Source organism: Gigantopelta aegis, chromosome 2 (genome assembly GCF_016097555.1).
Source record: "Gigantopelta aegis isolate Gae_Host chromosome 2, Gae_host_genome, whole genome shotgun sequence".
NCBI classification, from domain to species: Eukaryota; Metazoa; Mollusca; class Gastropoda; order Neomphalida; family Peltospiridae; genus Gigantopelta; species Gigantopelta aegis.
Genome location: NC_054700.1, coordinates 53,901,964 through 53,917,928, shown reverse-complemented (window position 1 = coordinate 53,917,928; position 15,965 = coordinate 53,901,964). Strand labels below are relative to the sequence as shown.

At 35.3% G+C, this 15,965-nt stretch overlaps 1 protein-coding gene across 2 annotated transcripts; it reads right to left on the bottom strand.

The window, feature by feature from the left end:
• Positions 1-1,344: 1,344 nt before the first annotated feature.
• On the bottom strand, positions 1,345-14,475 carry LOC121378962 (pyroglutamyl-peptidase 1-like). Of its 2 annotated transcripts, none has more exons than XM_041507383.1 (4): positions 14,437-14,475; positions 8,386-8,555; positions 7,296-7,528; positions 1,345-1,539 (listed from the first exon to the last, which is right to left on the bottom strand). In XM_041507383.1, exons 1-4 carry the CDS (start codon positions 14,468-14,470, stop codon positions 1,383-1,385), a joined length of 594 nt encoding a protein of 197 aa, XP_041363317.1. In that variant the 5' UTR covers positions 14,471-14,475; the 3' UTR covers positions 1,345-1,382. The 2 variants fall into 2 exon arrangements, with proteins under 2 accessions (XP_041363317.1, XP_041363309.1); XM_041507375.1 differs by lacking the exon at positions 1,345-1,539 and adding an exon at positions 1,866-3,542.
• Positions 14,476-15,965: the final 1,490 nt, after the last annotated feature.

The window sequence follows — 15,965 nt, the reverse complement described above, 5'->3', positions numbered from 1 at the left end:
TTTCAGTTGATTATTTAATCACAGATCAGTTACTAGTATACAATATACTCGGTACAACTGGAAATAAGGGAACACATGGTATTGTTAACTCACTAACATAGTTTAGCTAAAAAACAAAGGTTTAACAACACCACTAGAGCATTAATACAGTATGTAAAACACTGGATCGTTTGGTTGGCTTAGATTTTACAAGAGAAAAGAAAAGATGTCTGGTCCATACGAGCGAAGGACAAAGAAGGAAGCTTCAGTCACATGACCAGAACAGGAAGCAGTGGATTCATTGGAAGATTTTACGCCATCCCATTGACTGTTAAGATGTTTGGACCAGTCTTTTTAAGTGGGTGGAAAATGCCATGTGTTTGAGGTCAGGCTAAGTTGAAAAACAAATGTCTGTGTAAAATACCAATGGTTAATATAGGATTGAATGTAACATGATTAATTTCCTGACACACTGACTATGGATGAGGGTTTTGGCTGCTACCACCACATGCTGTATGATCATAAAAACTATACCAGTCACAACAAGTGTCGAATTTTACTTAATAAAAATAAAAATAATAATCAGGGGCGGTGATAGGTAGTGAAAAGTAGTTTACAGAGTTGAATAAATCATTTCAGATTGCATGTACATGAGCCTTTTACTCACAGCTTGTTTGGTTGTCAGTAGAAAACATACGGCAAATGCATTAAAAAATTAAAGCACAGAACCTGCCTGAAAACTGCATGGTGCATGTAAAATATAAATATCTATGCAATCTGGCTTCAGATAACCATGCCACCAAAACGTAAACTGAGCATTCTGGACTGTGGTCGATCTCTGCCATGTCTGAATGATAGCATATCCACGAGACAAATAGAGAGATGCCTGCAAGTAAGCCATTCTGTCGTCCAACTACAAAAGCATTTCCATACCACTGGCACAGCGAATTGGCTTCTTGTGACTAGTATATAATTGAATAAAAATGTAAGATCCCTTATTTGTATCCATCGGTATGAACTTCTGCATGTTCAACTAACACACTATTTTCTGATAGCTTAATTGCCACCAATTTTCATTACAACATATAACTCTGATTATGTATAAGCATACAAAGAAAGAAATGTTTTATTTAATGATGCACTCAACTTCTAAGCATTCAAAGACAAAGACTGCAAATTAATGCCTGTACGTACACAATCTCTACACACAGCAGAAGAAAAAACCCAAAACCCAGACGTTCTCCAGATACACAGAATCACCAAACAAGCATTTTCCACAGTACCTTACAATCAAAAACAAAACAAAAAAACAATGATTACATCTTCACAACCCCCCCCCCCCCCCCCCCCCCCCCCCCGAATATTGGATACAGCTGACTGGAAAGCATCATGCCTGACCGTTGTCATGACAACTGTTGCAGCATGGCCAGGATGGCAGAGCGCAGACCCTCAGCAAGCTCCTCTGCACTGTACGGGTTGTGTAATGGTGGGACGTGGATAAAGGCTGAGCGATATCGATCGATGTGTAGAGATACGTAGTAAGAGAAATCACAGAGATACCTGAAACAAAACCAGCGAAAACTAATAAAGGCTGAGCGATATCGATCGATGTGTAGAGATACGTAGTAAGAGAAATCACAGAGATACCTGAAACAAAACCAGCAAAAAACTAATAAAGGCTGAGCGATATCGATCGATGTGTAGAGATACGTAGTAAGAGAAATCACAGAGATACCTGAAACAAAACCAGCGAAAACTAATAAAGGCTGAGCGATATCGATCGATGTGTAGAGATACGTAGTAAGAGAAATCACAGAGATACCTGAAACAAAACCAGCGAAAACTAATAAAGGCTGAGTGATATCGATCGATGTGTAGAGATACGTAGTAAGAGAAATCACAGAGATACCTGAAACAAAACCAGCGAAAACTAATAAAGGCTGAGCGATATCGATCGATGTGTAGAGATACGTAGTAAGAGAAATCACAGAGATACCTGAAACAAAACCAGCGAAAACTAATAAAGGCTGAGCGATATCGATCGATGTGTAGAGATACGTAGTAAGAGAAATCACAGAGATACCTGAAACAAAACCAGCGAAAACTAATAAAGGCTGAGCGATATCGATCGATGTGTAGAGATACGTAGTAAGAGAAATCACAGAGATACCTGAAACAAAACCAGCGAAAACTAATAAAGGCTGAGCGATATCGATCGATGTGTAGAGATACGTAGTAAGAGAAATCACAGAGATACCTGAAACAAAACCAGCGAAAACTAATAAAGGCTGAGCGATATCGATCGATGTGTAGAGATACGTAGTAAGAGAAATCACAGAGATACCTGAAACAAAACCAGCGAAAACTAATAAAGGCTGAGCGATATCGATCGATGTGTAGAGATACGTAGTAAGAGAAATCACAGAGATACCTGAAACAAAACCAGCAAAAAACTAATAAAGGCTGAGCGATATCGATCGATGTGTAGAGATACGTAGTAAGAGAAATCACAGAGATACCTGAAACAAAACCAGCGAAAACTAATAAAGGCTGAGCGATATCGATCGATGTGTAGAGATACGTAGTAAGAGAAATCACAGAGATACCTGAAACAAAACCAGCGAAAACTAATAAAGGCTGAGCGATATCGATCGATGTGTAGAGATACGTAGTAAGAGAAATCACAGAGATACCTGAAACAAAACCAGCGAAAACTAATAAAGGCTGAGCGATATCGATCGATGTGTAGAGATACGTAGTAAGAGAAATCACAGAGATACCTGAAACAAAACCAGCGAAAACTAATAAAGGCTGAGCGATATCGATCGATGTGTAGAGATACGTAGTAAGAGAAATCACAGAGATACCTGAAACAAAACCAGCGAAAACTAATAAAGGCTGAGCGATATCGATCGATGTGTAGAGATACGTAGTAAGAGAAATCACAGCGATACCTGAAACAAAACCAGCGAAAACTAATAAAGGCTGAGCGATATCGATCGATGTGTAGAGATACGTAGTAAGAGAAATCACAGAGATACCTGAAACAAAACCAGCGAAAACTAATAAAGGCTGAGCGATATCGATCGATGTGTAGAGATACGTAGTAAGAGAAATCACAGAGATACCTGAAACAAAACCAGCGAAAACTAATAAAGGCTGAGCGATATCGATCGATGTGTAGAGATACGTAGTAAGAGAAATCACAGAGATACCTGAAACAAAACCAGCGAAAACTAATAAAGGCTGAGCGATATCGATCGATGTGTAGAGATACGTAGTAAGAGAAATCACAGAGATACCTGAAACAAAACCAGCGAAAACTAATAAAGGCTGAGCGATATCGATCGATGTGTAGAGATACGTAGTAAGAGAAATCACAGAGATACCTGAAACAAAACCAGCGAAAACTAATAAAGGCTGAGCGATATCGATCGATGTGTAGAGATACGTAGTAAGAGAAATCACAGAGATACCTGAAACAAAACCAGCGAAAACTAATAAAGGCTGAGCGATATCGATCGATGTGTAGAGATACGTAGTAAGAGAAATCACAGAGATACCTGAAACAAAACCAGCGAAAACTAATAAACCAACTAGCTACAGTCTGTCCAATCCTACAATTTCTTATTTTTTTTGTAAATAATTTTAGTTTTGTTTAATGTGAGAAGAAAAGTGAAACTGTTTTAAAAATAACATAAAAACACCTATTTTTGTGTGCAATTTTGAAAACAATCGACTCGGAAATAAATAACCTTTAGTAAATTTCACAGTATGAAAACAAAAATTCCCTGTAGGAAGGACTATAGTTCAGTAATAAACTGATCAATATGATCAGATATGGACAATGATATGTACATTTAAATTTAAAAAATAATGGAAGACTAAAAAATTTTTTCACTAATCCATGTGCAGAGATATGTACAAGAAATCACAATGACACTTGAAACAAATCCAGAAAATGAATAGAGCAACTAGAAACCAAATAGAGCAACTAGAAACCAAATAGAGCAACCAGAAAACAAATAAAGCAACTTCAAATAGAGCAACCAGAAAACAAATAGAGCAACTAGAAAACAAATAGAGCAACCAGAAAACAAATAGAGCAACCAGAAAACAAATAGAGCAACCAGAAAACAAATAGAGCAACCAGAAAACAAATAGAGCAACTTCAAATAGAGCAACCAGAAAACAAATAGAGCAACCAGAAAACAAATAAAGCAACTTCAAATAGAGCAACCAGAAAACAAATAGAGCAACTAGAAAACAAATAGAGCAACCAGAAAACAAATAGAGCAACCAGAAAACAAATAGAGCAACAAGAAACCAAATAGAGCAACCAGAAAACAAATAGAGCAACTTCAAATAGAGCAACCAGAAAACAAATAGAGCAACCAGAAAACAAATAGAGCAACTTCAAATAGAGCAACCAGAAAACAAATAGAGCAACTAGAAACCAAATAGAGCAACTAGAAACCAAATAGAGCAACTTCAAATAGAGCAACTAGAAAACAAATAGAGCAACTAGAAAACAAACAGAGCAACTAGAAAACAAACAGAGCAACTAGAAACCAAGTAGAGCAACAAGAAACCAAATAGAGCAACTAGAAAACAAACAGTGCAACTAGAAACCAAGTAGAGCAACAAGAAACCAAATAGAGCAACCAGAAAACAAATAGAGCAACTTCAAATAGAGCAACCAGAAAACAAATAGAGCAACCAGAAAACAAATAGAGCAACTTCAAATAGAGCAACCAGAAAACAAATAGAGCAACTAGAAACCAAATAGAGCAACTAGAAACCAAATAGAGCAACTTCAAATAGAGCAACTAGAAAACAAATAGAGCAACTAGAAAACAAACAGAGCAACTAGAAACCAAGTAGAGCAACAAGAAACCAAATAGAGCAACCAGAAAAGAAATAGAGCAACTTCAAATAGAGAAACTAGAAACCAAATAGAGCAACTAGAAAACAAATAGAGAAACTAGAAACCAAATAGAGCAACTAGAAAACAAATAGAGCAACTTCAAATAGAGCAACCAGAAAACAAATAGAGCAACCAGAAAACAAATAAAGCAACTTCAAATAGAGCAACCAGAAAACAAATAGAGCAACTAGAAAACAAATAGAGCAACCAGAAAACAAATAGAGCAACCAGAAAACAAATAGAGCAACAAGAAACCAAATAGAGCAACCAGAAAACAAATAGAGCAACTTCAAATAGAGCAACCAGAAAACAAATAGAGCAACCAGAAAACAAATAGAGCAACTTCAAATAGAGCAACCAGAAAACAAATAGAGCAACTAGAAACCAAATAGAGCAACTAGAAACCAAATAGAGCAACTTCAAATAGAGCAACTAGAAAACAAATAGAGCAACTAGAAAACAAATAGAGCAACTAGAAAACAAACAGAGCAACTAGAAACCAAGTAGAGCAACAAGAAACCAAATAGAGCAACCAGAAAAGAAATAGAGCAACTTCAAATAGAGAAACTAGAAACCAAATAGAGCAACTAGAAAACAAATAGAGAAACTAGAAACCAAATAGAGCAACTAGAAAACAAATAGAGCAACTTCAAATAGAGCAACTAGAAAACAAATAGAGCAACTAGAAAACAAACAGAGCAACTAGAAACCAAGTAGAGCAACAAGAAACCAAATAGAGCAACCAGAAAAGAAATAGAGCAACTTCAAATAGAGAAACTAGAAACCAAATAGAGCAACAAGAAACCAAATAGAGCAACCAGAAACCAAATAGAGCAATCAGAAAACAAATAGAACAACCAGAAAACAAATAGAGCAACTAGAAAACAAATAAAACAACCAGAAAACAAATAGAGCAACTAGAAAACAAATAGAGCAACCAGAAAACAAATAGAGCAACCAGAAAACAAATAGAGCAACTAGAAAACAAATAAAACAACCAGAAAACAAATAGAGCAACCAGAAAACAAATAGAGCAACTAGAAAACAAATAGTGCAACTAGAAAACGAATAGAGCAACTAGAAAACGAATAGAGCAACTAGAAAACGAATAGAGCAACTAGAAAACGAATAGTGCAACTAGAAAACAAATAGAGCAACTTCAAATACAGCACCTAGAAAACAAATAGAGGAACTAGAAAACAAATAGAGGAACTAGAAAACAAATAGAGGAACTAGAAAACAAACAGATATTGAACAAATTACAAAATCTGCTAATACAACCCCTGTATATGTCATACCATAATTAAAAAGTTAAAAGTTTGTTTTGTTTAATGACACCACTAGAGTACGGTGATTAAATAATCATTGGGGGGGGGGGGGGCAGGACGTAGCCCAATGGTAAAGCGCTTGCTCGATGTGCAGTCGGTCTGGAATCGATCTCCGTTGGTACATCAAAGGCCGTGGTATGTTCTACCCTGTCTGTGGGATAGTGTATATAAAAGATCCCTTGCTGCTAATCGAAAAGAGTAGCCCATGAAGTGGCGACAGCAGGTTTCCTCTCTCAATATCTGTGTGGTCCGTAACCATATGTCTGACGCCATATAACCGTAAATAAAATGTGTTGAGTGCGTTGTTAAATAAAACATTTCTTTCTTTTTTTTAATTAATCATTGGCTATTGGATTTAAAATATTTGTTAATTATGACATGCATCAATGAATGAATGAATAAATGGATGACTGTATAACTAAATGAATGAATGAATAAATAAATGGATTAATGACTGAAAGAATGACTGAATGGGTGACTAAATGAATGGATGAATGATAGAATGAATGGATGGACAGATGAATGTTTAACAACATTCCAGCCCTGACATGTATCAAATGCACCAAATGTGTAGTATAGTATTTGTGGACATAGAACTAAATACTCACACTTACATTGTATACATACATATATAGTGTTTAGTGGTTGAATATAATGAATTTTTTTGTATAGTTTTGAAGATGTATATCTTGATCGGTTACTTGTTTTTTGGTACAACTGCCTTCATTCAAGGTAGTTCCCATCCCAACCAGTGCCTCACGACTAGTATATCAAAGTCTATGGTATGTGCTCTCCTGTCTGTGGCAAAATGCATATAAAAGATCCCTTGCTGCCAATGGACAAAATGTAGTGGGTTCCTTCAGAATTAAGAATTGAAATTACCAAATGTTTGACATCCAATAGCTGATGATTAATAAATCAATGTGCTCTAGTGACATCATTATATAAAGCAAACTTTAACTAACTTTCATTCAGGTCAGAGTACATTGGAATCCTGTCGGCCCTCTTTTTTAATATTGAATCCCCTGCCTAAAAAAATCCTGCATCCATCTCTGACTCACCTTCCAGGGTCATGTGACACAACAGCCTTGACCTTTAATCCAGAATTATTAACCTCAGCGCACACATATTTCATATCGATTTCTGAGACCAGGCAATCATCGGCCCCTTCGACACAGCAATGCATTGTGGGATGCTCGCCACACACATCGATTTTGTCATAGCCACTGTTATGTGCCTGTTGTTCCAGGGTCAGCTCTGTGGCCAGACCCGACACCCCGACATGAACGACAAGCTGTGAAGATAAAATGCAAAATTATTTTTATTAACAATATGTAAAAAAACCCAGCTGTCCCACATACATGTAAAATACACAAGCTGTACAATAAAAAACCAGTATGCCAACACAATAGGTGTCCCACATAAGTGTTAGTATGCAAACAATTAATAGCTGTCTTACAATACTGTGAAAATATTTGTTTAGTTTTTTTGTTTTTTTGTTTTTTTTAATATTATTAACAATACATGCATGTATGTCATTTCATTCTTCCATTCATTTAGTCACCCATTCGGTCATTCTTTCAGTCATTAATCCATTAATTCATTCATTTATTCAGTCATCCATTCAGTCATTCTTTCTTTCACTCATTCATTGACGCATGTCAGAATTAACAAATATTTGAAATCCAGTAGCCAGTGATTAATTAATCACGGTACTCTAGTGGTATTCGTCTATAAATAGGTATACTGTTATACATTAAATACATATATCAAATCAAGTCTCCCCTGCGCGTGCTGTAACCTCACCGTGGTGTAACATTCTCTTTGAGAATGGCCAATACAGCACAAATTGAAGTTTAGAGTAAGTCAGTATCTATCTGTGATATTTGTATTTGTATTTTTGCACAGTTCTTTACATTGTTTTTATTTATATCTTGAATTTTTCTGTTGATGTTGATCATCACCTTATTTGTTTCCATTACCATAGTTTGACACATAATAACCGATGTATTTTTCGTGCTGGGGTGTCGTTAAACATTCATTCATTCATTCATTCAAATCATGTCTATAAATAGGTATACTGTTATACACTGAATACATATAACAAATCAAGTCTATAAATAGGTATACACTTATACCCTGAATACAAACCAGAGGTTGGTGTTTTTCCCAGAATGATGGCAGAATATTTTGTACCGAATTGTATTCAACGGGAATCTCTTCAATAACCAGCTGGATGTCGTCTCCAAGCCCGAGCTTCTTCAACTCCTGCACAGCCACCCAACTCGCATTCACCTTGTAGTTGCCAAATGGGCCAAACCCTGAAACAGAAATTTAAAACTTCTTTTAATACTGCTAATTTCATATGCAAATAAGACAAAGAATAAGTAGTTACTGACTCAGAATATCTGCTTTATATCCTGCGATGGTAAGAATGGTAATTTCCAATTTAGCCTGAACAGGATACGCAGATATCAGGGAACATTTTGTTCGGTGTTGCGATTCGCTACACAGCTTTCAGAGATCGCTATACAATTTTAAAACATTAAACAGTAGTTGCTAATCAATTTTTAATTGACTAGAAATATCACTAATCAAGATGTTGAAAACTAAATTTTCCCTAGATATCCTACATCATTAATTAGTTATTATTTTTATCTTGTAGTCCATAAAAATTAAATTGAAAATCTATCATGTCTGTTATTTCAGCTACATTGTATGGTGACATATAGCTAGAAGTCAAATGAGCTATTTTGTAATGTATCTAATTTACATGTATGCATGTAACGTTACATGAGAGATGCCAAATCATAATCTGCTAGTATACATGTATGCATGTAACGTTACATGAGAGATGCCAAATGATAATCTGCTAGTATACATGTATGCATGTAACGTTACATGAGAGATGCCAAATGATAATCTGCTAGTATACATGTATGCATGTAACGTTACATGAGAGATGCCAAATGATAATCTGCTAGTATACATGTATGCATGTAACGTTACATGAGAGATGCCAAATCATAATCTGCTAGTATACATGTATGCATGTAACGTTACATGAGAGATGCCAAATCATAATCTGCTAGTATACATGTATGCATGTAACGTTACATGAGAGATGCCAAATCATAATCTGCTAGTATACATGTATGCATGTAACGTTACATGAGAGATGCCAAATCATAATCTGCTAGTATACATGTATGCATGTAACGTTACATGAGAGATGCCAAATCATAATCTGCTAGTATACATGTATGTTCATGACTTTGCTTTAATCAGTGATCATAATCGGTTAATAGAAACAGTGGGTGCAAGATAAATCTAAATACGGAAGGAAGGAAAGAAATGATTTATTTAACGACACACTCAACACATTTAATTACGATTATATTGTGTCGGACATATGGTTAAGGACCACACAGATATTCATGGGCTACTCTTTCCAATTAGCAACAAGGGATTTTTTATATGCACCATCCAACAACCAGGATATAGCACATACCACAGCCAGTTGTGGTGCACTAGCTGGAACGAGAAATAGCCTAATGGGTCCACCGACGGGGATCAATCCCAAACCAACAAAACATCAAGCGAGTGCTTTACCACTGGGCTACGTCCCACACTAAAATCTAAATAAATCCACCAGTTTGTGTCTTCCTTAAAAATTCACAAATATACACTGAAACACACAAGAAATGTGACCATTTCAACATATACATGTATATATTGTTTCATGATATAATTAACTTGGTAAATAGTGACTATTTCAACATGTACATGTATATATTGTTTCAAGATATAATTAACTTGGTAAATAGTGACTATTTCAACATGTACATGTATATATTGTTTCATGATATAATTAACTTGGTAAATAGTGACTATTTCAACATGTACATGTATATATTGTTTCATGATATAATTAACTTGGTAAATAGTGACTATTTCAACATGTACATGTATATATTATTTCAAGATATAATTAATTTGGTAAATAGTGACTATTTCAACACGTACATGTATATATTGTTTAATTAACTTGGTAAACAGTGACTATTTCAACACGTACATGTATATATTGTTTCATGATATAATTAACTTGGTAAATATATTGTTTCATGATATAATTAACTTGGTAAACAGTGACTATTTCAACATATACATGTATATATTGTTTCATGATATAATTAACTTGGTAAACAGTGACTATTTCAACACGTACATGTATATATTGTTTCATGATATAATTAACTTGGTAAATAGTGACTATTTCAACATTATACATGTATATATTGTTTCATGATATAATTAACTTGGTAAGTAATGACTATTTCAACATTATACATGTATATATTGTTTCATGATATAATTAACTTGGTAAGTAATGACTATTTCAACATATACATGTATATATTGTTTCATGATATAATTAACTTGGTAAGTAATGACTATTTCAACATTATACATGTATATATTGTTTCATGATATAATTAACTTGGTAAGTAATGACTATTTCAACATATACATGTATATATTGTTTTATGATATAATTAATTTGATAAATAGTGACTATTTTAACATATACATGTATATATTGTTTCATGATATAATTAATTTGGTAAATAGTGACTATTTCAACATATACATGTATATATTGTTTCATGACATAATTAACTTGGTAATAGACTGTTAAAATGGGCCAAGACATTCATAATTTTAACAGACACAAATGAGACTAAATTGAAAACTGAATAATTTTAATTTTAAACTGTTGTTGAGTGTGTTCTGTATTGTGATTGGTTAATTACATTCTTTTTCTGGGATCAAATGAAAATAACACCCAGAAAGCTAATGATGTCAATTGGAACAGGCGAAGTTGGCGATTCAAGGGTCTACAGTTAAATTGTAGCCAGGTATTTTTTTCAAGAAATACCAAATATACAGTTAGTTCCATAGAAAAACGATTCTGTTTACAATGGAATCTCCAAGCCCAAGCCCATATGGAGTTTTTAGATTTGCGGGTGTTATTGTCTATTTGATGCCTGCAAATGTTTAATTCTTAACCTCAGGCTAATGCCTTTGGTAAAAAATGGATCAAATAGACAATATCACCCACAAATCTAAAAACTCCATATGGTTATCTCCTAAATAACACCTGCAAATTTAAAAACTCCATATGGTTATCTCCTAAATAACACCCGCAAATCTAAAAACTCCATATGGTTATCTCCTAAATAACACCTGCAAATCTAAAAACTCCATATGGTTATCTCCTAAATAACACCCGCAAATCTAAAAACTCCATATGGTTATCTCCTAAATAACACCCGTAAATCTAAAAACTCCATATGGTTATCTCCTAAATAACACCCGCAAATCTAAAAACTCCATATGGTTATCTCCTAAATAACTAAAAGAAAACAAAATTAACATAGATCTGCATTTCTTTTGTTGTTCAGTAGCAATAATAAAATGTTTTCTAATATTGCACAGGGTGGAATGTGGCTCAGTGGTATGCAGGGCTCGAAACTCGCCAAAAAATATGGTGGCCCAAAAAATAATAATGGATGTTGGCAAATTAAGGTAAGTGAACCATGAATCACGAGCAAGATTTTAATGTGGAATAAATATATGCAATACAAATATTAATAGTGGCTCATATGTTATAGCTCTGAAGAAGATAGCCCAAATAATATTATTTGGGCGACTAACGCCATTTTTGTTTGTTTTTTTAAGTCACCCAAACGGGACATTGGTCGCATTTGGCGACCTGGCCAAAGGCCATTTCGAGCCCTGTTGGTATGGCACTCGTGTGAGGCACAATATGGGCCACAGGATTGATCAACCTCAACTGACATTTTTCCTGTTCCAACAAATTCCCTATGACTGTTGAATCAAAGATCGTGATATGTACTGCCCTGTAGGGCCTCCACGATTACTCAAGTACTCGGGCACGGGCTGAGTCTAGCAAGACTTGAGTCTGTTCACAGGACACGAGTACCCGTACAAGGAAGAACACTCTTGTTTAATTATACTGTGTTACGTCAGTTACATTATACAGTAGGACTATGAGACATGGATGGAAAACAAAAGTCGAATGTGTGGAATGAAATACAATGGCATCATTTGGCATCCATGTTCAGGGCTGGAACTAAGATGCATATAATGCTATTTTACTTTATTCCTTTAGTCTCATAAGTCATCGTCATCTATGTATGTGTCGGCTACTCGGTTCCAGGTCAAGTTTGACCCTTGAATACTCCGGTTCGAAAAGCTTTCTTATAAATTATCTGCAATTTTATCATTTTTATCATTATGGGGTATTTACTTGGATGTTGTCTGTGTTGAACTAACATAGCAAGATGATGTTAATTTTGAGGGCATTTACTTGGATGTTGTCTGTGTTGAACTAACATAGCAAGATGATGTTAATTTTGAGGGCATTTACTTGGATGTTGTCTGTGTTGAACTAACATAGCAAGATGATGTTAATTTTGAGGGCATTTACTTGGATGTTGTCTGTGTTGAACTAACATAGCAAGATGATGTTAATTTGAGGGCAGTTTATAATTACTATACAAGTGGGAGCAGTCTAGATGTTGAATAACTTGAAGCATCAAGTTTCTCTTGATCACGAGTTGAAATAACCATTTTATGTAAGACATCTAATAGCTATATGGTTTAATTAAAAAGTGCTGAGGCATCATTAAACAAATATTTCTTTCATTTTAAAATGGCTGATATATTTTTCATGCGGGTGTTTCATTCATTCACCTCACTGCACACCAAGTAAACATTCTACTACTGAGTATCGAGTTGAATCTGCCTCCCATGGGTCAAGGTCCTTTCTGATCGCCATGCATATTAGCTCGAGTCACCTCTAGCCCTCCCGTTATTGATATGTGTCACGTCGACTTACACTTTGCTCTGCGTCACCACAAAAAAATACAGTGCAGTTTCACTTCCATTTGCATAGAGGTGTCGGGTTTCTTCATGTAGCGTTGGTACTGGTTAACAACATGTAAGTTTAATGTCATCACTGGACTCGATAATAATCAAACTAAAGCTCTGTGTCATTAGATTTATGCAAAAATTTGTATTTTAGATACAGTAGTTTTTGGCTACCATTTGGTCGTTGACAACTGCCGAAGTATTACATACAGTCCCTTCCAGCCCTCCCCTAAAACATATCAATAAGCCTAAAGGGGAGGGCTAGAGGTGACTCGAGCTACATGCATATATTCACCAAAGGTTCACACATGGCCACCATGTTTCCAACTTCTGACATTGCCAGCTGCTGACAGACAAGTATAAGACCACTTGTCAGTGTTTCTGCCAGAAAGAAATCTTTGGGTATGGCGCTATGAAATTGATTGCAACCACAATCAACAGGGGGTAAGGGGGGGGGGGGGGGGGGGGGGGGTATGGGGGGGGCTTTTCCCATAAAGAAAATGGCTTAAGTTTAGGGTTAGGGTTAAGAAACTCATACAGTAATGGTAAGAATAATTAATTTTGTCAAAAGGTTGACTCTGCAAACAAATTTGGGTGTTGTTGCGCCATACCCGTTTTAGCCTGTGGCAGAAACTCTGCTCGTGGAATCTATGAATACCATAAAAATGGTAAGGGGTCATTTCCCCACAAGCTGTTTCATCTTAAAAGTCTCTTTTTGGGGGGCGGGATGTAGCCCAGCGGTAAAGCTTTCACTTGATGTGCGGTCGGTCTAAGATCGATCCCTGTGGGTGGACCCATTGGGCTATTTCTTGTTCCAGCCAGTGCTCTACAACTAGTGTAACAAAGGTTGTGGTATGTACTATCCTGTCTGTGGGATAGTGCATATAAAAGATCCCTTGCTGCTAATTGAAAAGAGTAGTCCATGAAGTGGAGACAGCAAATTTCCTCTCTCTATATCTGTGTGGTCCCTAAGCATGTCTGACACCATATAACCGTAAATAAAATGTGTTGAGTGTGTTGTTAAATAAAACATTTCCTTCCTTCCTTAAAAGTCTTTTTGCCCTGAATTAGGTCACACAGCTAGCTAGAATGGGCTGTTTAACTGTTGATGATGCTGTTTTATTTTTTATTTTTTTTTTTTGGGGGGGGGCGTATTGGGTAATAGAGGTGGGTTCTTCCCACCCCCTGAAAAAAATGAATGAATATGCATACTAGCAAGAAAAATAAAGTATAAACAATAACCTGTTACTACAACCGTTCTCGTGGTTTCTGGCATCTTGTAGATCTGCAAATAGAATTCAATCAAATCTTTAACTCTCTATAAATTAATGATATGGTAGAGTATTGTAAAATCAAGAGTATTCTAAGTTCGAGACTCAGCGATTTTCGTGAAATTTGTGAGCATGCTGGTGCTTCAACCATTGTTTTTGCTAATAAAAACATCAGAAGAGACACCAAGAGGCTAAGAACAAGTTTCACAGAAATAATGCAATACAAACAGATAGAACCAGAACAAAATGTTTGTTATATAGTTTTTAACTGTTTTCACTAATCCCCATTTTTACCCTCGAAACAAAACACAGCATTATCAAAATATAGAAGTAGACAAAAATGGCAAAACTGACAGCTTTCGGTCATGTGACACATTGGGAGGGACTATGTAAGGCCATGATAAAGTATTTAAATGGGTACTAACAGAGTTGGGGGTATTCTGAAATAAACATCAAATAAAGCACTGACAGATTGCTTAAGAGTGGGTTATAATGCCAGACATTCTGCTTTTCATAACTTTTAACAAAAGAAAGAGTACGTAATTAGGAAAGATATGATCAATTGTTTTGCCCTCACTGTAAGTCCAATAGTCAAAACAATGAACAGAAAATTATGTTCCATACTGATTTTCACTTTTTCCACAGTAACTGTTGTCACCTGTCACCATTTAAAATTTTATAATGTTTTATTATTCATTGTTTTATGAATTTTACTGTCCTTTTCATCAGTAGGGTTTTTTTCCAATACAAAAGAAATGTAATAAAATGCTCCAGAAACAAAACTTTTCTTTTAAGTAATCTCGATTGAATGTGACATCATATAAAGTAAAAATGTGTCTACTCTCGACTTTACGATACTCGGAGTCTGCCCGGATGTCACTTGTTTTAGGGGGAGTGTGTTTGGAACGGTGTTTATTATATCAGCAGTGTTCCAGTGGACTTTATTTTCATTTGTCATTACTATTAACATATGTATGTACAGGTAAGTGACATTTATATTGTTGTCAGTTTCAAAGTATGGTCCTTCCGATCAAGTCAAACCTTAGGGTCTCAAAATTACAATACATGTAACAATTGGGACCCTGGTTAGTCGAGGTACTTAATAATTGTATTAGTATATGTTAAAACTGCTTTGTAATTTTATTACAATTATTAGTTGAAGAAAATTTTTAATTGTTACTTAAACCAACAATGCAGAAAAATCTACATCTTTGATGCAATCAAAAGTACACACGTGCTTACAATCAGTCTAAAAAAATATAACTCTATTGAGTCGTGTTATTTACTATTTTCAAGTATAGAAGGGCAAAACGTCATAAGAACAAAGTATACAGTAGCAATTTGCTTGGTTGAATTTATGTCTTGAAGAAATCAATAAAAAGGAACTGTTTTTATGAAAATTGTTTTATTGATTTAGCAGTCAGCAGGTTGCTGCATGGTGTTTAAAATATTGCTTGCAAAATAAGCTGGGACAAACGTCTTTTTCGTTTTTCAAATAGC

Coding starts and splice junctions, on each gene's coding strand:
- LOC121378962 (XM_041507375.1), bottom strand. CDS start 14,470: ATGCCAGAAACCACGAGAACGGTTGTAGTAACAG. Junction 8,556..14,436: donor GAGAACGGTTGTAGTAACAG/GTTATTGTTTAT, acceptor TTTCTGTTTCAG/GGTTTGGCCCATTTGGCAAC. Junction 7,529..8,385: donor GGGAAAAACACCAACCTCTG/GTTTGTATTCAG, acceptor TTATCTTCACAG/CTTGTCGTTCATGTCGGGGT.